The sequence below is a fragment of the Trachurus trachurus genome (assembly GCF_905171665.1).
Source record: "Trachurus trachurus genome assembly, chromosome: 5".
Lineage (NCBI taxonomy): Eukaryota > Metazoa > Chordata > Actinopteri > Carangiformes > Carangidae > Trachurus > Trachurus trachurus.
This window is the reverse complement of record NC_139896.1, coordinates 24,876,962-24,899,384: the sequence shown is the minus strand read 5'-3', so window position 1 is coordinate 24,899,384 and position 22,423 is coordinate 24,876,962. Positions and strand designations below refer to the sequence as shown.

General features: G+C 40.1%; 3 protein-coding genes across 4 annotated transcripts; all 3 read right to left on the bottom strand.

Moving 5' to 3' along the window:
* Positions 1 to 552: 552 nt before the first annotated feature.
* On the bottom strand, positions 553 to 7,421 carry LOC310986002 (DNA damage-regulated autophagy modulator protein 2-like). Its single transcript, XM_083971693.1, has 8 exons — positions 7,204 to 7,421; positions 5,738 to 5,930; positions 5,461 to 5,528; positions 4,519 to 4,661; positions 4,245 to 4,422; positions 3,903 to 3,985; positions 2,870 to 2,962; positions 553 to 2,047 (listed from the first exon to the last, which is right to left on the bottom strand). The coding sequence occupies exons 2-8, from the start codon at positions 5,866 to 5,868 to the stop codon at positions 1,913 to 1,915; spliced, it is 831 nt and encodes a 276-aa protein (XP_083827819.1). The 5' UTR covers positions 5,869 to 5,930; positions 7,204 to 7,421; the 3' UTR covers positions 553 to 1,912.
* A 1,343-nt stretch (positions 7,422 to 8,764) lies between these two features.
* On the bottom strand, positions 8,765 to 18,573 carry cept1b (choline/ethanolamine phosphotransferase 1b). Of its 2 annotated transcripts, none has more exons than XM_083971761.1 (10): positions 18,386 to 18,573; positions 16,263 to 16,555; positions 15,619 to 15,793; positions 14,522 to 14,669; positions 14,297 to 14,438; positions 13,656 to 13,740; positions 12,057 to 12,188; positions 11,614 to 11,772; positions 11,200 to 11,325; positions 8,765 to 10,890 (listed from the first exon to the last, which is right to left on the bottom strand). In XM_083971761.1, exons 2-10 carry the CDS (start codon positions 16,451 to 16,453, stop codon positions 10,768 to 10,770), a joined length of 1,281 nt encoding a protein of 426 aa, XP_083827887.1. In that variant the 5' UTR covers positions 16,454 to 16,555; positions 18,386 to 18,573; the 3' UTR covers positions 8,765 to 10,767. The 2 variants fall into 2 exon arrangements, with proteins under 2 accessions (XP_083827887.1, XP_083827886.1); XM_083971760.1 differs by lacking the exon at positions 13,656 to 13,740 and adding an exon at positions 12,528 to 12,612.
* A 2,706-nt stretch (positions 18,574 to 21,279) lies between these two features.
* Positions 21,280 to 22,201, bottom strand: pth4 (parathyroid hormone 4; the record flags this gene model as incomplete). The annotated part of the gene is made up of 2 exons (XM_083972146.1): positions 21,280 to 21,550; positions 22,116 to 22,201. 2 exons carry the CDS (start codon positions 22,199 to 22,201, stop codon positions 21,280 to 21,282), a joined length of 357 nt encoding a protein of 118 aa, XP_083828272.1.
* Positions 22,202 to 22,423: the final 222 nt, after the last annotated feature.

Genomic DNA, 22,423 nt, shown 5'->3' with positions numbered 1-22,423 from the left:
TCTTCTTCTCTTGCGTTTAGTGGCAGTTCTGGCGTCACTGTACGTATTACCGCCCTCCACAGGGCGAAAACTGAACTACATGGATCACCAATCCTGATCCTAAATATTCCTAAAATGAACATCACCACCAACAACAACAGGTTTTACATGGGTCGTTTTTATGTAGAAATTGTAAACTTGATGATCATTGTTCCAGATAGGCTACAGGGGAATGGCTGTGTTTGTACCATAGGTTTGTACTAACTCATTAATCACAAGTATCATTTGATCTATTTCTCCAATATGCCACAGGAGATGGCGAGGTTGGCTGCTTTGCTGAGTGAAGATACTCTCGTGATCATAATTCACAGAGAATTATGTTTCAGATTAGAGTCAGATCAAATTGCAATGAGAGATCATCAATCATAGACTCCACCATGTAAACAATATCAGTGAGTTGATATGTGGTTAAATAGCCTATTGATAAAAATTTATCTTAGATATGACATAAAGAAGAGATTTTATATTTACATGATTCCACCGTGAAGCATAAGTGTCACCAGTAACTACAAGAAGAAATAAATGTTTATTTTCAGCAAACAGTACAGCGTATACAAAATAGTGAACAGGTTTTTATCTGATTAAATATCAATGTTTATTTGCAGATACAGTTTGTTCTCAGTTAACTGACAGCAAGTCCTGGTAAGTCTGAAGTGTGCCATTTGAAAAATTAAAGATGTTTTATGAGATGTAATTTAAGGACAGTTCTATCTATAAATCAAATAGTTATGGTTAAACGTTAACAGGAATCTGACCAGTTAGAGCTTTGATGCCTCACCTCGTACAATTAGGAATTAAGGAGTTTCTGACCATTTGTAGCTTTACAGAGCAATGTGTTTTCTGAAAGGCTCATTTAGTAGCAACATGATGCAAAGCCCCAATCATTTCACATTTCACTGCATGACCTGCAAGGGCAGTGAACAAAAGGGCTGCTAACTAAATACATTTGTTTAAGGAAATCCAGAGGCAACAAAGGAAAAAACTCTGATATGAACTCTAAAAATGAAACGTTGAAAACGTCTATGTTTAAATGCATTCAATCAATTATAATTAAAAAATGGTAAAGCTGTATAATTCTAATGGCAGACACTTCATTTTAGCACAAACTGACTCTCCAGCAGGGGGAGCTGTTCACTTATTGTCAGTCCTACACCCGACCTCAATAAAAAAAGAGGAAATCTTTGAAACATAGTGACCGAACCAAAACAATGGCTGGTTTCAGAGATAGTTAAAGTATTAAAGAGTAAGAACAGACTGTAAACTCAGTGCAGCTCTGAGTGTTTCCCCCATAGAGTCAATCAATCAATCAATTAATCTATTATTACTTTATTTCCACCAAATGACCGTTGGTGGGCTTATAGAGGAAAAAGCGGGTGTCATTAATAAGAACAAGTAGAAACTCTTTAAACTTCCATTGATATAAAGTGCAGCTGGTGGAAAAAGTCGCTGAGCAGGAACCATTAAGTTTGAGGGAAAAGTGCAAAAGCATCACATTTGTGGAGTTAGTTCATCCAAATAATAGAAAATAATATCAAAACTCCTTCCTCTGGTGGCATGATCAGAATTTGGAGATATGTCCACCCTGGTACAGTCGAGGTGAAGTGAATTTCACTGTGAAGACTTTCTCATTTTGACTGACTTATGTTTTAATGCTGTGGGCACCTCAATCTAAATCCCATTCACCTCCATTATAATGAGGTCGAGGCAGAAAACTCCACATAAAACCATGTTACTACTAGAGGGAAGGCAGAGGATATGTTTTTGGCCAACTGATCCCTTTCACAGCCACCACAGCTGTTTCTTAGACATGAATAGAAAAGGTGAACATTTGGTGTAAAAAAAGCAGCTGCTGTCAGTCAGGTTCTGTTGCTAGTCACGTTCCTCCTGCCAGCAGTGGGGAGGACTCATTGGCTTCATGCTTGAGATGATGTGATGCGACAACATGTCCGTGTGGCCAGTCATACAGGTGGCTGCTCTGCAAATCCACCTCTGCTCGTAGGGTTATTTTCTTCCAAAATAAAAAAGAAGAAAAAAGGTTGAGGTTAGGATTCATTAGCAATTTGTCAACCCAAACCTTTACTCAAAGAGTCTTTTTCTCTTTGTGTCACAGTGGTTGATGGGAGGACTGACACCACTCTGAGACGTTCATACATTAAATATGACGTGGTTAGCCTGGCTTAGCCTTGGAGCAGCTAAACCACTATCACCCAGAAAGCTCTTGTCACTCACGTCACGTCATGTCACGTTAATCTCACCAAGAACCAGACATGGAAAATGAAGAACTTGTTCTTTGGAGGAGCTGGAGCTACTTCGTCCCAGGTGCCGTTACTTATTGCTGTGGCAACCTAGTAGTTGGGCTTCGCATGGAGATGGATTTGCTACATGTTCATGTTGTTGTTGTCACTGTGAACAATCTCCACCAGAATCAGAAACTAGTACCAACCATGGCTCTGGCTGTCCACAGGTCACGTTACATTACAGGAAGAAGCACATCAAAACTTCAAAACTGAAAGTGAGCCCTAGCATGTAGGTGCAAGCCCTTTTTGTAGTATAAATAAAGCTAGACTGTACAAACATAGGAGTGGTGGTGATCTGCTAATCTACCTCTATGGTACAAGGCAAACAAGACAAAGAAAAAACGAATTATTCCCTTAAGTCATTAACCTTGTACAGTGTGATACATCTGAACATAAAGTGTCTCTAAACTGGACAACCACAAAAATTAAACATAAGAATTTCCTTAATATAAGAGTAAACAACAGTAAACAAATTGACTTGACTGGAAAAGACCTACAACTGAAGCGAAGGGTAACAAAATCAGACCAAGTACCTGGAAGTCTCTGATGTATGTGAGGAAGAAGCTGATGAAGGAAAAGGCCAGAGACCATTCAGAGATGGTGCTGATGATGTGAGCCGTGTAACCCTGGGAACAGAAAAACAAAAATTTACAAACCTAAATGTTGTGCCTGTGCATCCAAAGGATAGTTCAACATTTTGGCCTATTGCCATAATCCCTATAGTCTTAGCAGTAGGTTCGTTACCTTTAATTGTCGGTGCAAGCTATTTTTAGAACCGCCGAGCAGAGCTGCAAGCTGCTCAGAGCTACGCTACGGAGGCTCATGGGATTTCTTGGTTTCCTTCATCAAACTCATTAAATACACAATCCAACAACTCCAAAACGCTCTCATGGACAAGTTGTGACCTGCACATTCACCACGCTATGAGATAATAACTGAACGTTACGAGACATAGTTGTTTTTGAGGTAAATTCATGCAAAACAGCTGATGCATGTTCCCGTTAGGGCAGTTTTTTGGCAAGCAGTCTCTGCATTTGCCTTGAAAACAACTCTGTTTCATAACGTTCCGTTATTATCTCATAGCATAGTGAATGTGCAGGTCACAATTTGTCCATGAGAGTGTTTTGGAGTTGTTGGATTGTGTATTTGATACGTTTGATGAAGGAAACCAAGAAATTCCATGAGCCTCCGTAAAACTATAGGGATTATGGCAATGGGCCAATTTGCCAAAATGTTGAACTATCCCTTTAAATACTTTGAGATGAAGCTGACCAAAATGTGTAATAACTCAGTATTAAAAATGAAGCTGCAGCTGCTGAAGGAAACATTTACTGTTTGTCCAGTCTGATCTTTACATCTTTTAACAGATGTTGTGATTTAAATGTTTTGGTCCATTTAGACAAAGTTCTTGTGAAGCTGTGTTTAACCTCCGAGAACTTGGTTCACACTTCTCAAAGTATAATTTTAGTATCAACGCTGAAGTCAAACTCTCACTCTCACTCTCACACACACACACACACACACATACACACACGCAGGGAAATAAAGAGAGAAGGGACGACTGACTGTCTCTCCAGGAATCCAGTGCAGTTTGTGCGGTACGTCCACCCCTGGCAGGCTGCTGTACATGATGACTGATGATATGAACACTGACAGGCTGTTAAGGCTCACAGCTTCTTCTTGAGACATGTTCTGCTTCAACAACATTTCTCTTGTCATATTCGGCTTGTGTTAGTATTTTCCAAAAGTGTGTACTGCTTCTCATGATGCATGTTTTTAATCAAACACATAGCTTAATCTCTCTGCTGGAGGCTTTTAGCATAACAACTCTTTTTCTTTCCTTAGTTACTACAATCACAGTGACTTTGCTCTTGGAGTTGTGTTGCTGTCCTCTGTGGTAAAGGATACTGCTGATGATGCTGCCCAGTGTCCAGACTCCGATGCCGAGCCGCACCAGGTAGATGGTCTTACTGTGGACGTGAGGCTGCATGTTGAGCGACATCAGCGTCTGAACCAGGATGTAGAGAGCCCCGACTCCGAAGGTCAGCACCGCGCCCACCAGGTGCATGGAGAACAGTGTGGTCTTCTGCTCTGACACACACACACACACACATACAGATTCACAGCTGATACGTTAACACACTGTGCAGGTGTGAATGAGTCCACGTCGGGCTGTGCTCACCTGGAAGTTGGCGACCACGCACATCCCCAAGGAGCTGATGACGCCGAGCAGCAGCCCGAAGCCGTTCAGCCTGTGGAGTCTGACTTTGTCTTCACCAGTCAGAGCCTGAACCTGTTTGTAGCGCACATACACTGTCGCCATACCTGCAAACACACACACACACACACACACAGCAATCAACACATGGGTTTAAAAAACAAATGATCATAAAAACATTTTGTGAAAATGAATGAATGTAGTAACAAGTAACTAAGTAACACTGCTTACATTTTACTCTACATAGACGTATCTTTTTACTTCCAACACCTTTTTATTCACTTTGGTGTATTATTTAAATAATTTTATACTGTTAAAGGGATAGTTCAACATTTTCGCAAATTGGCCCATTGCTATAATCCCTATAGTTTTAGGAGTAGGTTCGATACCTTTAATTGTCAGTATAAGCTATTTTTAGAACAGCGGAGCAGAGCCGCGAGCTGCTCAGAGCTACGCTACGGAGGCTAATGGGGTTTCTTGGTTTCCCTCATCAAATACACAATCCAACCAAACCAAGTAATTCCATGAGCCTCCATAGTGTAGCTCTGAAAGGTAACGAACCTACTCCTAAAACTATAGGGATTATGGCAATGGGCCAATTTGCCAAAATGTTGAACTATCCCTTTAAAGCTTGAAGCCTATAATTTTAGAAGTTGAACAATGGGAGGAAATAAGCAAACTACCTTGCTGTCATGAGATGCCATGAGGTGTCATGAGACTGTTTCACAGGATGTAGTTTGTGTGTGTGTGCGTGTGTGTGTGTGTGTGTGTGTGTGTGTGTGTGTGTGTGTGTGTGTGTGTGTGTGTGTGTGTGTGTGTGTGTGTGTGTGTGTGTGTGTGTGCGTGTGCGTGTGTGTGGACATTTCAAAAGGCTGTTGAGAGGTTGAGACTTGACCTTATCGTTACCTAAAAAAGCTGACACATCCAACATGATGCCAAACACACATCTCTCTGGTGCCATGGTTCCTGTGTCGCTGTAACACGCAACAAAGGCAAAGAGAAAAGTGGCAGATTGAATTAAACAGAAAAAAAATCAAGTTTACTATCAGTTAATGTGATGAACCATATTTTCTGATGAATCGGTTTTAAATGAAACTTAACTAAATGAAATTAATTAAACAAAATATGACGGTTACAATGATTTTGAGACGTGTGTGTGTAATGTGTGTGTCCAGAATCAGACCTGATGTATGGCACAAGAGGATCCACATGTCTCAGGACCACCGCTGTGACATAAGCAAAGACGAAGGACGCCGCTGTCCAAATGACCAGAGCAGCGGGCAGGAAGCACAGACCCTGCTGGAACCACCACATGGCTCCTCACCCTGTGTACGTGTGTGTGTGTGTGCGTGCGTGTGCGTGCTGCTGGCTTCGTCCTGTACACAACACACAATGAGTGACACGTATCAATTTATAGTACACATTGACATCGAATATCTCTGCTGCAGTTACAATAATACAATAAAAAGATAATGATACAAACTAAAGCAGTTTTCCTCGACAGTAGCCGACTACAGGATTGTGAAACAACAAATCATTAATAATCCAAACATGTAGACCCAAATGATAGGGGTCTGAGACTTGTGTTTATATTTGATAAATATTGATCTGTTTTGATAAAATATCCGGCTGTGATGCCATTTGAGGCTGATAGGATCTTGGTGAAATAATGTGATGGCCAACCTGGGCCAGTTTAATAAATTGATAAACCAACAAAGAATGAATGAATGAATTAATACATCGTTTATTAAGCCACTTTAAACACAAACACCAGCATATTCCATCTTTTCTACCTATGCTCTGTTTCTTAACTTTGTAATGTGAATCCCTTTGAGTTTAAGCCTGTTTAAGTCTGAAAATGTTAATTTAGACATGTTTCACCATTTTCCAAAACCTGGACCAAACCATTATTTGTTTACTCAAGAAGATAATAGATGAATGCATTAACAACGATAGTCTTTGTTAGTTACATGATCATCACAGATTAAATATGAGATTTGGTAAATAAACTGTGTTGTGATCATTAGCTAACTCGTAGCTGACCTTCAGAGAACATAAATCAAGGTATCAGCTGTAAGGGATTAGTCCATTAAGATTGTATCCATATGGGATGTGGTCATGTGATTTCCTACAAACTCATCCCACATGAGCCCAAACAGGCCCATCCACGACTGCAGCTGGGATTCACTGTGTGTGTAACTTCAAATCATTAAAAAAGACAATGGCAGATTATAAAAATCACTTCCTCAAAAACCTCTGGTTTTCTCGCTGGGGAAGTGAAACAGGACAGGAATATACTGTGAAACCAGCTGTTCCGCTGTTACTATCAAAAAAAAGCCCACCGACTCACAATTAGGCTTTTTGAAAAACTAAGCTGCACATATCGCACATTATCATGTAGGGCCATGAAGACAATATAAGGCACCAAAGCACACAGATAACGACCGACAGTGAATGTGATACACGTTAATTCTTTCTAATCATATTAGCTATCTAGACTATCTATCATCTCTATTGAATACAATTGTTATAAATCAATAGTTCTCCACAGTTTTAACAGTTGGACCACACAGCTAGAGGACTGAGGACATACACATTAGGTAAAGCGGTTTCTATCGCACACACACTCAAAAACGTAATGACACTCACGTTATTAGAGTCCTCCTGCAACCATAATCTGCTGCGGCGAGAGAAAGTAGGCTACTCGATCACTTCGTTAAAAACAGGAACCTGGTAACCAGTCGTCGGTTAAAAGTAGATCATAATGGGTGGGTGTAGTGTGAGTTGTGTGCGTCAAATTGCCATTTAAAAACCAGTGTTTAAGTTGTCACGGCGCTGCCGGGGTCATAGACCGTGTGATGTCTCTCCGTCAGTGAAGTGCGCATGCGCCGCTCACTGACAAGACAACAAATACGGCGTCGCTCTCCGCCCTGAGCGCTGTCTCGCAGGTGCAGCGGCAGGAACAGCGTCGCTCTCTCTGTGCCATGGTGGCCTGAGTCGGGACTGCAGGTCAGAGGAGGCTCAGATTGATGCAAAGATCCTCCACACAGAAGATCACAGTGTTACAGGCAGTTATCAGTGCTATGAGATGGTAGACACTGCCTGATATTTTATGTCTAGGCTATTTAATAGGACAATGAACAGAGACAGGAAAACCTGGAGAGAGACTGGGGGAATGACAGTGGTGGTAAACATCATGAAACACTTCATTCTATGCCAATACACTCAAACACCAAACACCCAGTGTATTGAGGTTTTAAGATGTTCACTCACTTCTGAGAGTTCTGTCTTCAGTCCAAATACATTTGACAATTTAGTTTGAGGTGCTAGAAAAACTAGTAAAAGTACAACTGTATTCTCATTAAATTATTTTTACATTCAGAGAAAATGTAAAATTACCTTCTTCTCAGATATTACATCTTTATTCACGTATTGCCTTTTGAATCAAAATACAACTTTAAAGCTTCAGTTTTGTAAACTTACTGTATCCCTTAAATGTCCATTTCAAATTTTCACAACATTACAGCACCTTTGATTTAATGCCGCCACAGAAATAATTGTGATTTTGCTTTCCAAAAATTCTGGCTTAATTCCTTTTTTTGAAATTTTCTACTCAAAAATGACAAAATTACCATCATATTATTGGGTTTATCTTTCAAAATTATCTTTTTTTTTTCACAATCTCATTCTTTGCACCCAAATTATCACCATTTCTTAAGCCAATAGCTTTCCTTGATAACCCTCAACACATTGTGATACCATTTTAAAACAGAAGAATTTTTCTTGAATAAAACTGCAACTCTTCTGTTTTAAATTATTTTGTTGACTTAATATTACATTCTCATGATAGCCTATAATTTAGCATATCTTTCTTTTAAACATCCATTCTTTTCTTTCAACTTGCTTCAGTGATTTGGGTGAAATGACCCTTTAACACTTCTCAACAGTGTTTAGAGAACTGTATATTCTAGATCTTAGTCAACATTTTAAATAAACTATAAAGGTTTAGTTTCTGTAGATGGGACCATTCAATAATAGGCTAAATGCAACAGGTACAATACATAAAAGCCAGAGACTGATCTATGCTATGCTTGTCCACATGAATACAGAAGACAAACACACGCATTGTGCAGAACTACAACAGCATCAGATGGTCGAGGGGGGAGGTGGAGGCAGAATGAGCAGCAGCCACACTTGAAATAAACATGTCTTTATTAACTGTCAGGAACAAGGTTTGATCCGATTCTCATCAGTCACCACCTTAAAAACTGTGATGTCATCATGTGACCTCATCTCCTACACATTCAGCCCACATACACCTGTTCTGCTTCAGCAGGTGTGGTTTTGAGGGGGAAACTTAATTTGTGTTAGTGACAAACACATTTTAGCAACAGTGGTTCGGTTATGAAGACTCATCCACCGACGACACAGGAAGGAGTGCAGTGTTCACACAATAACCGTCATGGCAGGAGGCGGCGCTCAACGCTGACGATGAGCCAGATCACATTCTCTATTTTCATTATTGACAATAAATCCCATGAACTGATCCAACTAATGCTTTATTTTATGGCTCTGATACTTCCCAGCTAATTACTGAAATGTTTCTTCATTTCCCATTTACTAAATACCTGCTAATTTTTGGGAAATTATGAAGGTTTTCAGAGAAATGGCTGGAAAACACTGAAAAAAAATGTCAAGTTATTACCTGATATATTTAATTTCTCTATGCCACTGAGCTCCATTATTGTCCACAAATTATTTTAATAACAAAAAAAAACACATTGTGACTGACAAGTTCCTTCATCGTCGTGAACACATACAGTACATTATTTAGACCTGATTTCACTTAAACCATATTGCTTGTGCAACATTCAGTCAAAACCTCAGTCACCAGCTGTTTTAGAAAACAGCTGAGCCTTTGATGAAAAAAGAAACTAAACAGGAAGAGAAGTACTTGTCATGGGATTTGTTGATGATAATGAAAATTTAAAAATGACACCAGGTAGAGGTAAAGAAAAGGAGTGATTGAAGGAGTGACAGTAGAGTGATATGTAACGACAACAACAAAGTGAAAGTTGAAATAATAACCGATTCAAAGCAGCTACATTAAATTTACTCCATCTCTGTTCTAATCGACCCTCACCTGAACCCAAAATGTGAGAAAATCCAAACATTTATGTTAATTGTTGAGATCAAACGTCGACTCACTCGCTCTCAGACCTTTTCATCCACGTGTACAAAGCTCTGACTGTATTGACTTAAAATATATTTCTTCATATGCACACAGCGTGTCTGTTTTAACTTACAATAAAGTGAATGACGCATCGAGAAGACTTACCCCATGAAGCATTAACCAAACCGTTAACTTTAGATGAATATTTAAGTAAATAATATTGCATATGATAATAATTACATAAACCCCCTCCCCATACATGGATTGCAGTCCAAGGTCCCACATGGGCCTTAAACCAAGTGGTTACAGTCAACAAACCAGCTGAAAAACAGACAGTAAATAATAATGAAGGTTTGTTCAATAAAAATATTCTGATATGTAAAAGAAAAATGTAACAAAGCTGGTATTAAGTTTCCTCCAAAACCGCATTTTTGCTGATGTAAAACAGTCACACAGTTGTTTTTGTTTTTTTTGCATAATGTGCAGGAGATGTCGATCTTTTAAAAACATATACATGAAGGAAGTTTTCATAAATGTGTCGAAGCAGGATTTTTTAAATTAAAAGAGAAGCACAGACACCGTAACAGTTTGGTATTTACAATAGCAAAAAGGTAAAGTTATGCAAATATTACAAAAATTATAATCATGAAATGAAAAGATTTTGATTCGTTTCCTATACATTTTTTTCTTGCACACAAACAGTTAAAACAAACTTAAGTCTTTCTCCTTGAACTCACTGAGTAGCACCTGTACTCTCCTGAAATATCTGCTCTGTGTAACCATGAGTTTGTCAAGGGGAGAATTATCGTTACTGGGGCAGAAGATGAAACTGGTACAAATTCAATTCTGCACTGGTGAAAAAGAAACAATGACAGTAATACTTGAGTATCTTAATATATATTATTTGTCCTCACATTCAGTTGGCAGAAGCACATACTTTACACCACGTCATCCCCTGCATCTCTACGTGGAAAACAGAGGGAAGAAAAGATGAGTGCGGCTAACGGGAAGGGACAGAGTCAGTAATGGCCGGCATGTCCTCAGTGAGGAGCTGAGCTGAGGACTGAACAAGGCTTGATTTTGAAAACAAAAATGTGAAGATGGCAGGCAATCTGGTTGCAAACACTGACACAGTAACGCACCAAGTCAAAGAAGGAAATGATCTGCAGGAGAGAGAGAGAAACAACTAAATCAATATTGACTGCTTTTAATCTAATGTATTTTATAATCTGACATCCTATCTCACAGTTACAACCTCTGACTTTATATTTCATATTTTCATTCCTTACATTTCACATATTTTCACTATTCTTGTCAAGAGTTGGTCTTCCATACAACAAAGAAATTTAACCATCATAAAGGAAATATAACCATGAGCCAGTAAATATCAATGTCACTGATTAAAATTAATCTGATACGTGTGATTATTCCTGAAAACATTTATCTGGAGCTGGCCCCATGTGTGTACTTACCAATGCAATCCACAGCACCAGGTACTCGTCAATAAAACTATTGAAATACTGATCCAGGAACAGTAGTCCTGGGCCCAGGAAGGCTAAATCGTGAAGATGCATCTCACTTTTTGTCATATGCGCTACCTGTGGACAGACAGGCCACACACATTCAAAATCAAAACAACACACATGGAAACAGGAATATTATAGAAACCGTGTTAACATTCTTTGGCACAGTTTGATTTGGTGGCCTGACTTCAGGTGAAATCGTTGCATTGCATAAGGTCCAAAACATGTAGATGAGGGTGTTGTGACTTTTATCTTAAACGTATTGGTCAGTGAAGACCACTAAATCAAGAACAATTAGTTTATGGGAGCTCAGCATCATGGTTGACCTCCCTCTCACAACAAAGAGAGGTGTGTTTGACTTACAACTAATTTATTGGTGATTTTGGCAGAGACAAAGCCGAACGCCAGGATATAAAGACACGGATGTTTCTCAAAGAGCTGGTCAGCAGACTTCTTGTATATCATCACTGCCAAAATTATAACAGAACCAATATGTAAGACTGGAGAGAGGACGCTGGTTCCCTGAGGGCAGAGACGAGAAAAAAAACAACAACAGGTCAAAAGAGATTTCTTCTTCTCTGAAATGTTATATGTCAGAACATGAGGCATTTTGTTCCAAACTATAACTACATATTTAACTGACTTCTAAGCATGATAAATATTAATCAAACAGCTATTAACACAGTAACATGTGCCTAAAACTTTTCCTCTCCATGTTTCTACTGATTTACTTTATTGAAAACCCACAGCTCTGACAAATCCCCTCAATGCCAACAGGAAATAAATCTGAGGTTTCTTCAACTTACTGCTATTGTGGATCCGTTTTTGCCCACACCTCCTGTGAAAATAACTCTGAAGTAATTGGTGCAGGAGAAGATGGCTCCTAAAAAAGTGAAGATGGCAGGAACCATTTTCATCTGGATATTTAGGATCGGAATCTGGGAACCGAGAGATTAAAAACACTAAAATTAAGGACTGATAATACACCACAGAGATTTACAATCAAAGTATGTGCTGATAGTACGGAAATTTTCCAACTATGTTTGTATGTTAGTACATTCACATTTTCATTGACAATGGAAGCATCATCATGAGTAATGTTAGAGTATTGCAAAAAGCGCTCTAAGTGTATTTGTAATGACTACGACAGTCGAAACTAAAATATTGCAGCAGTATGATAATTATCTTAGAATTACCAACATTAATATTCACAGTCACAATTATGCCATCATTTTCTTTAATCTCAGTCTGTAGGAATTAGAACCAATCACAATTACCAGTGACTGCCACAAAGCAGATCCTCCCACGGCGGCCAGCAAATACATGATTATAATGAAGATTTGCACCTCAGTCACATCAATGCTGAGTGGGAGGAGAAAGCAGAAAGTTTTATAGTGAGGATTAGTGATGTCTACCAGCACACAGTCATCCTGCAGCCTTCCCTCCCCACAACACACTGCTGAACAAGGAGCTGATGGGACACTGTTGTGCTCCTCTGCACAACAAAGGGTTAATTTGGAGGCTCGGGGAAGTGGCTACGTTAGAGGGGACAATCAGTCACATTTCACTGGCTCCGTCAACAAAACAATGGTGGTTTAACAGCGTTTCAAGTGTTAGTGATTCACCCAATCAGGCCTGCTCCCTCTGTCACTGCTGGTCACTACAAACGGCTCAAGCACGCAACTCACCACAAAGCACAAGTTGTCATTTTTCCACGTGAACCTGTTTGCACACTGGGCAGTGCCAGGCAAAGTGTTTCTCCCTGGTCCTTGTCTTTATGCTGAGCTAAACCTTCTGGGTGTGTGTATTTACTGAGACTGCAAGTACACCCATTTATGATCAGTTGATATTTCAAATGAATTTGATTATAATTGGCTGCATAATCTCCAAGCCTTTGCAAAATCAATATGTCTGTCACAGTCTGTATTATGTCCTGTTATGTATCAAATTCATATATAGACAATTTTCAATTATATATACAAACAAAAGCAAGTCTCACATGTACCAGTCTAACATACAGTGGGTATTGTCTTAGCAGTGTTAGAGATTAAAAAGCAAACATTAATTAAAAATGATCAATATCGGCATTCTAATGTTAGTGTTTACTTCTGGTGGTAAGTCACTTGAATCACTCTGAACTCAGCAACACGGCTGTCTGTCAATGTCAAAATCCACCTCAGCAATGAAATAACACTATGATATTTGGAGGACATTCACACAGTGTTCCCACAGTTAGTTTCCGTCAGCCGATGTTAGTGAAGGGTTGTAATTTACCGACTGCACCTTTCAACAGGAGGGACTAAATTTAAATTCTACATGTGCCTCCGTGGAGCTCAGCAGCAGTCAGTGTGAAGGCAGGCGGCAGTGAGCCATGCAGCAGCAGCAGCAGCAGCCAGGAGGTTTACCATCATGTTCCACAGGCATGGACCCACAGTGGCTGTGAGCATCTGTAATCCTGCTAGACAGATCTGCACCTCTGTTATGTCAAATCTACACACAGATACATCCACATTTACTGGAGCTCGACCCCACATGGAGCCACTGCAACATACTGAAATGACTTCCACTACAATACAGCTACAGTAGTTGTGCTATCAACCTGGTTGTTTAACTTCATGTTTTAATGTAATTATCGGTGCACCACAGACAAAACAGAAACACTGAATAAAAGCAGGAGTTCAAGGCCAAGTTTCACATTAAAAGTTGTGCAAACAAATGAAGAACAGCCAAATAAAAAGGAAAACAGTGTGGGGGTTAGTTGCTTTCCTAGCTGAGCACTTGCTTTATCAACCCTTGACTCTTAAAAAAAGTGAATGCAATATTAAATCAGTATCACACTACATTCAATGAGTCTCCTTATGCAATGACTTTCATGACCTCCTGTTTTCATTGGCTGAAACAGTCATTGTATTGGTGGAACTACAACAAATAATAACCCCCAGACCAGCTGAGGATGAACTGTGATGCACGACTGGAAGTTTTCTTCTCACTTTTAAATAAACAAACAAATCAAAAAAAGGAAATGAAGCAGCTTTTGTTGACTCACATGCCAAACCGCAGTGTTCCTGACACGTATGTTTGCCAGTGGGCACAGTAGAACATAAACATCCCAGCGAAGCAGCAGAAGAACATCCAGTCCGGGTTGGTGCCCAGTTGCACTGCTATACTGGTTCCCAGCACCACAAACACTACAAGGACAATTTCAACAACACAGGCTGTTTAAACAGAGACTGACTGAGATACTGCAGAGGTGGACAGGAGACTGACTAACCTGTGGAGAGGGAGTCGCAGCCGTGGTCAAACAGCTCGCCCAGCGGAGAGCTGCTATTGGTGCGTCTGGCCTGCTTCCCGTCTATGGCGTCCAATGACTGGTAGACAAACAGACCCACTGCACACAACAGGTACGCCCAGAGAGGAGCCTGAAACAACACACACACAAATGCTGCCTCAAAGCCCACCAACACACATTGTGCGAAATATATGTCATAGTTGTCTCAGATGCCCCTTCATCATCTAATGGTTAATTCCATTGTCCAGACTTTCCTGATCAATAGAGTCCTCTGTAAAATGTGAAAATGTGCCTTCAGAAATCTTGTTTCATTGAACTTCCATTTACACTGTAAAGATACTGAGGTTATTATGGTTTGACCAAGAAAAGCCTGAACCGACCTATATTGAACCGACCTGTATTTTAATCACGACCGGATAACTTCATTCATTGACCTTACCTGACTTTAATTCAGTGTGTAGTGGACAACTGTTTCACTTTAGGCAAATCTCCAGGCCCCCGTAAGTGATAAAAGGACTGTTTCGGGAGATCTAACTCTTTTTATTCATTAAATAAGGACTGATATTTTATATATGGACTGGTCTTTGTTAACATTAATCAGCAAAACAATTAAATAATTTCTCAGGCTTCTACCGTTCTGCTTTCCATTGATGTGACAGTGAATTATCTTTAGCTTTAAAAATATAGATTAGGAGAAAATAGCATTTTGGTGGTTTCTGACTGTAAATAATACATTTCTTACCATTTTGTAACATTTTCTAGATTATCCTCAAATTATTTTACAATTATGCAAAATCTTCAGTCCAAGTTTTAAGATTTAATGGATCTTAATAATAGTAATAAACTCATCTTTCAAAAAAAAATTTCACACATAAATTGACACAGATCATAGTCCCGTAAATCTTTTAATGTCAAAAATCTGCTTAGATTGAGTTTAATGGACAGTTTACAAGGACAACTAAAAGTAAAGCAAAGAAGCAAGTGGAGATAATGCGAGAGCGATAAGTGTCTGCGTGAATGTGATCTGTAGCCTTTTACTTATATGCATGTTTTAAAATGAAGACCGTCTCATGACTCACCTGTTCAGTGGCAGTTGGGCAGTAGTAGACAAGCACAAGGGTGGTGAAGACATTGGTGGCGAGGCCGATGATGGTGATGAGGTTGGGGGCAATCCAGGACGGGACTCGTCCTACCAACCATTCCCAGTAACGCTGCATTAGAGGCTCGAGCAGGGAGCGTCCAGCACTGCTGTACCTGCAGAGACCAACAACAGCCAGGTGAGGACCTGATGACTCCAACCTCACTCACCCAGGGAGGTCCAGAAACAGTCAGTCCTGTCTCCTAATTAGCCGTTATTAAAATGATTAAAGCTGACCAGTTATTGGTTTTTATATTCAAACTGTAGTTCAAGAGTGAAATTTGAATTATATCTAAATACAATTACAGAATGCTAACATGCTGACCAAGTGACAATTCAAATGTCAGTCATCAAAAACAGAAAATATTACAAAAAGTTGTCCTCTTTATAATTTGGGGGTTTGGAAATCACATCATATCATTTTAAACTGTCAAACTGAAAACCTCTGATTTAGTCCTCGGTCTGTGGAGCTAATGTTGGCTCAAGCAGCTACTTAACAGAGCTCTCGACTGGAGTCCTCGGTTGGCCATGGTTTGCTCAGAGCGCATCTCTGCTGCACCACAGGGCTACTGTACATAGAGTTACCTGTGCTCCTCCAGTCTCTTCAGCTGGTGTCGGGACAGGGGGGGTGAAGGCAGCTCAATCAGCCTGCGCAGCACTCCGGGGGCAAGCCAGCAGGCTGCCTCCATGCCCACGCCCTGCCCAGGCTCCTTGTCCCGGCCAAGGGCTCGGCGAGAGCGCAGGCCCCCCCCTTGCTGCTGCCCCGTCGTGCTCATGGAGCCCTGCTGCCTGCTGGTCTGGTCCGGGATGGCTCTGCCTCTGCCTCTGCCACTGTCCTGACGGAGGGGCTAACGATCCACAATGGGGCTGGATGATACCTTAGACAGAAAAATCAATATCATCATGCTATTGTGTGAAAATATCACATTTGATGAACACAGCTCCAGGTCACCCATGAAGCTTTTTACTAGACTGCAATGATATGAAATAATTTAGCAACTAATCCTGTGTTCTGTAAACTGTCAAACCCGAAAGATGTCCCTCAGTTTTCAAAGGAAATTATTTCAAATTTTGTTCTGTTTAATGCGACCACAATCTGTTAACGACTGATCATTTCCATATACTAAATAATTACTACTTACTTTTGTGTCAATAACAAAGTGAACTCATGTTATTTCATGCAGCTACAGAAGAGAGCTGTCAACAATGACAGTGTTTTCCAAATGAACTGAGGTCTCCCTGTGACAGAGCTGATTCACCAGGAATTTAAACAAAACGAAATAACTATATAACTTATTATAATTTATGAATGAATAAACAATACTGTTATGTCATGTCATAATTGTATTGAATGTACCTGTCGACTTGGTGACATATACAGTAGGAACAGTAAGAAAAGTAAAAAAAAGAAAAGTAAAAATTCCGTAAACATTATCGGTACTGCAGATGTTTCTTTTTTCTGCTTGAGCAGGTTGGACAGTAATTTTAGGCTATAAAGCCAGTTTTACAGGTCAAACACACCTGCTCAACACATGTGTGCTTCTGCAGGCTGAAAACTAAAGCATCTGTGTAACGCTGAGGTGTCTGTCTCAATGCTTGCTTTCTTCACCTTAAGCTGACAATCAATTGTAGGCTGTATAATTTGAATACCATTAAATGATTGGATTGTAAAAGGTGCGAAATCCACTGATAACAGATGCACCTCAACACGGAGATAACAGGTACTGTGTGTGATGTGGATAACTAGATACTTTTAGTTCACTTTGGTTGTTTTCTTTGCCTAAAACTGCAGGTGCGTATTACAAGATGAACTTCCTATTTACCAGTGGTGACAGTGTTTGACAGGTCTGACTGGTCAGATTGTGTGTATGTGAACTCCAAGAAATTCCCAGGATTGATTGTTGAACTTTACATTTATATGAACATCACCCAAGTCCCAGTGATCAGATGACAACCAGAACTAGTATTACTGCCCATTTCCAGCAAGAGAAAATGTTTAAATATGGGCCTACCACCTTCTATAAATAAATTCAGTGATTTTAAAACTTCTACAGACCTACAAATACTTACATAGCATGTGCACATGTACATGATATCTTATCTCTTCCAGACTAGGGTTGGAGTACAAGCACCAAACTGACCAGAACCTGCCTTGAGCTGTCACACGTGTTATTGTCACATGTGTTGATGTTAGTGTTGTTGATTACATGAGTGCCTGGGCAGTACAGCGGTATCAGATGTCTGCCCCAGCTAGCACACACCTAACATGTTACATTTCCTGTGTACAAACCTGTCACTGGCTTCAATATCCAGCGACAGCTAAGCCCTGCTCAAATCAACGACAGTGTGAAACATCCGCTTCATGGAGCGCACTGACGACACTCCGCTGTTTCTTGTGACTGTCAGCGACACATGAACCACCGAGCAGCCGCTGTATCGACCTCCCTCGGCGGTGTGCTAACGCTGCCTAGCACACTTGCTGTTGGCTAACTTCACTTTAGCACTGCCGGTGTTGAAGACGAGCACGCCCTGGACTGGTTGTAACTTGTTCTGTGTGGCTTGTTCTCACCCCTTTAAAACCTATGTTGTTGTATCAATTATATCACTGAAATAAAATGACACAGCTGCATCTGACACCTCCCTGTGCGCTAGCCCGAGCTAGCCTGGCGAGCTAACCCAAAGAGCCGACGGATGTAACACCGACTGACCTGGCCGATTAAAGGACGAGAGCCGCGGACAGTCCCAGGGGAGGCGACGGCGCTTCAAGCCGGCAGACAGCACTTCTCTGCGCCCGGTTACTTTTTGGTTTTACCGTTATGAATTAAAATACCGACGACACGTTTGCAGCTGTAGGTGGATCACCACGACCGGTGTCACTGTGGTTAACACAGCAAGCTAGTTAACGGTAGCAGCCGTCAAGGAAGTCTCGCGATAATTACGCGGATACTCTAACTCGGCCCTGAGTTTAGCCTCGCAGGGAGACACCTTCCACCTACAAGGGAGAAATTTGCCTGGAAAGCCCATGGATCTATTATACATCCATGGGAAAGCCTCAAAGGTTTTCTAAAACTGAAACTGAAAATAATAATTCAAAGCCCTGAAGCTGTCGACACTGAGCTTTCTTGAAGATGCAGGTCGAGTTTAGGATGAAGGGGGAACATCAACGTTTGGATGACATTGAAATTAATTTAAGAGCTTGAAGATCTTAATTCTTAAAAAGACAAAAAACAAAAAACAAATTAACAAACAAAACAGAATAAGGTACAGACATTTTTGCATGGAGTGGCAAGAAGAAGATGTTTTTGCTTTTTTTTTTTGGTCTTGATAGGTCATGACTCATGAGTCATGACATGTCATGACATGGCTTGATAGAGTTGTTTCTTTTTGTTTTTGGATTAGAAGTAGGCTACAAAAGACTCCACCTTCCAAACGTTTTGTACAACAATTATATGTCTAGCTACAGGGCCCGGCCCATGCAGGCAGCACCCCTGCAATCACCTTAGCTGGCAGGCTTCTGCAAGTTATATACCTAGTTAGCCTATAACTGTGTTTTATTAAATGGTCAGTCAGTTGTGAAATTTAAGCAGAAAGGTAATCACACAGACCACATCCATGCATCCATAACATTTAATATAAATTATCACAAGATGAAACTGCAGGCACTCAATCATTGTTAAACAGTCACACATCTCTTGCATGCACAAAGAGAATTAATCATCAGACACATGAAATTCATTAATAAGGTCATCCCATACACTGATTCAGTCCGGAAGTAGCCTATAGTTCGCACTATATCAAATTATAGGATAGGAGTAAACACAGTAGTACAGAAGTGCTAAGGTTTTTTTTTCTCTTTTCAACCAATTATCTGTACTGAAGAAACAAATGAACATGTAGATTCTGTTACATGGATAATATCACACACTGCAGCAAAGAACATAATAATGAACATGCACATTTGTATACATGCTGAAAACTGAGCTTGCACAAGACCTTATGTTGATGATACAAAATGTTAAATACACACACAAATACTAAAATGTAAAGTGTTCATATTGTGCATTATTTTCTGCCTTATATTTCCCTTAGCCACAAAACTGCATCAGTCCCCCTGTCCATGGCAGCTACAGTTTTAAATAAGCTATTTGTAGGCTACATTTTGCTAATGCTGCATAGCCAGTATTATCATTGACAGCTGTGTCACAAGTTAAAAGAAAACATTGGAAGTTGAATGTCAACTAAGCTCCTTTACTGTACTGATTTGTCTCCGGTGGCGTAAAGAAATTCATTTAATTCATTTACTTCATTTACTTCTTATACTGAAGTTGGCATGCTAACCAGCAAACCCCAGTTCAGCCAGACCATCTTGTCTTTCCAATACAGAGTCACTGCACGCCCCGAGGACGTAGCACTGCTCAGAGGTCAATTTATAACCTTTAGTATGGTCAACACAGTAATGGCTGAATCTCTCATAAACAGCTGTTAACGCAAGCGTTGGCTATTTTGGAATAGCAAAACTTAGAAGCAGTGTTGAAAGGACTGGTATGGGTTTTCAAATTATGAATGAAGGTGTTTTTGTTAATCCTCCTGTCCATACTGTTCTGTGATTGTAGTAGCTATTGTAAAAATACTATCAGCTGGATTTAAAATGAGGTTTTAAGCAGGCATACGATGTTTTATAATCTAATGTAGCTACTTCTTCTTGTGTGTTACTGGTTCCTGAATGTTTCGATATAGCCTACAGTTTTACTACCACTTTACATTATCTGTTGATGATACAGTGGTAGTTTTAGGCAGCAGAGCTTTGTCTGAATCTTTGGGCCGATGTGACAAAATTAAGTCACTGAAATTACAGAAATACAAGTCTAAATAGCCAAATACAGCTTGAAGGAAATGTAAATGCCATACATGGGTATGTTCTGAAGCACTGAAAGCAGGAAGTGTTACTTCTTGTAGCTACTGTACCGCAGACAAGTCATACGAGGGTTGTTGGGGGATGGGGGACCGACAGAGCTCAGGACTTCACAGGACTTATATCCTGATTCATTCGAGTTAAAACCTTTTGATTTGCTTTGAGTAGATAAAGTATGCCAGTATTTTAGAAAGTGGTAGTGTGATGACAAAGTGCTAAAGGAATGACTTTCAAAGATTTTCAGACAGTGCAGAGTTTGTTGGAAGAGATTGGAAATGCATGCTTGAAGATAGTGGGAGATAAAGCAATCAGGTCTGGGCAGTACAGAGAATTAATTCAATCTAATTAAACTTGAGTTTTCGTGTACAATATTAACAGTGTTTAGCACAGTTTAGCACAAGTTGACCTAAAGATTTTGTCATGTTTTGGTTTTGCTGTATTTTGTCTAAAAATCAACTTTATCAAAATTGAGAATTGTCCCCAAGCTTGAAATGAATTTTTATTTTTTGTTGTATCACCCAGCCCTTGATTTAAAATTAACGTGACTGAACATGTACAACATACAAAATATACTATGTATATATCTATTCTTTTTCTGTGGCTGAGCCCATCGACAAACCTTATTTATTGTTCAAACGATCAATGCAATTTATATTTTCTTAATGTCTGTGGCTGTGCTCCAGTGTGGTGTTAGGGCTCTCTGTCTGGCAGCTGGGTCAGGTAGGGGTTAAAGAAGTCTCTCAGGAGGCTCTGCACCCGGGCGGGCCGGGGACTCCCAGCAGCAGAGACCAGCGCCGGGTTCAGATCCAGGTTCAAGACCTTTGTGGGGTTGAAAGCAGCAGAGCGGGTCTGGGCAGTGTGGAGACCCTCGATGGCGCTAGACAGCCAGATGAGCCTCTTCAGACTCTGGATGTTTCGGCCACGGTCGTGCATCAGCTGGTGCTCGGTCACAGCTCGGCGGCTGTGAGGAGACGGAGGAGAGAGAGCGGAGCATCATCTGTCAGTCACGATCAGCACAGTCTGTTCACATCGACTCATAAGTCAATCAACACTCAGGTTTTAGACAATTATACAAGATGATATTTAAAAGCTGAAAATCATCAGTCTGAAGTTATGGTTGAATAAATATTCTATGACATTTTCAGTGAATAATTTAAGTTAAAAACCAAACCATTTGATCATTTTCTTATGTCACTGATAAAAGAAATCAGAGAGAACAGGTTCTAATTTTGTTAAAGTACTCTGTGATGACCCAAAAATCCCTACATTTTCTCCATTCTGAACCTTTGATAATCTGTAAAGTTTAATGCGATACATCATGTAAACCTGTCATTTTTTTGTGGACTTTTTGTTTTGTTTGTTTTGTTTTGATTTTGAGCATGAAATTTACAATGGGAATCTCCTTGAGGCGACATCTGATACTCTCCAAATATTTTCTCACTACCACTTTTTTTTCAAAGCTCAGTTTTTCAGTGCATGCAGAGCAGAGCAAGTCTGAAAACAGCATAGAACTAAAAATGTCCCACCTCTCGTTCTGTTGACACTGGCCTGCTGCACAGATGACAAGAAGCATGACAGCGAGCCACTGCACAGGTCTGTGGGACATCTGCATCTTCTGCAACAAGACAGAAAGGCACTTACATCAAAACATGTAAAGGTTTACTGGAGAAACCTTTTCTTATGACACAATTATCTTGTTACCCCCCGGATCACCTGAGGTCAATTTTTAACTCAGTTCAAATATATAAACCATAAATTACTACTCTGACAACAACCCATGAATGGTCAAAAAAAAAAAAAAAAACACAAATGTTCAGATACCCCCCTGCCCTGA

Bases quoted from the DNA above. Each gene is read 5' to 3' on its own strand.
- LOC310986002 (XM_083971693.1), bottom strand. From the start codon at position 5,868: ATGTGGTGGTTCCAGCAGGGTCTGTGCTTCCTGCCCGCTGCTCTGGTC. The intron at 5,529-5,737 runs GTCTGATTCTGG...TGCGTGTTACAG, and splicing joins CCTCTTGTGCCATACATCAG to CGACACAGGAACCATGGCAC. The intron at 4,423-4,518 runs GTGAGCACAGCC...GTGTCAGAGCAG, and splicing joins GCGTGGTCGCCAACTTCCAG to AAGACCACACTGTTCTCCAT.
- cept1b (XM_083971761.1), bottom strand. From the start codon at position 16,453: ATGAGCACGACGGGGCAGCAGCAAGGGGGGGGCCTGCGCTCTCGCCGA. The intron at 13,741-14,296 runs GTGAGTCAACAA...ATCTGTGTGTAG, and splicing joins GGAACACTGCGGTTTGGCAT to ATTTGACATAACAGAGGTGC. The intron at 10,891-11,199 runs GTAAGTACACAC...TCTCTCCTGCAG, and splicing joins TGGTGCTGTGGATTGCATTG to ATCATTTCCTTCTTTGACTT.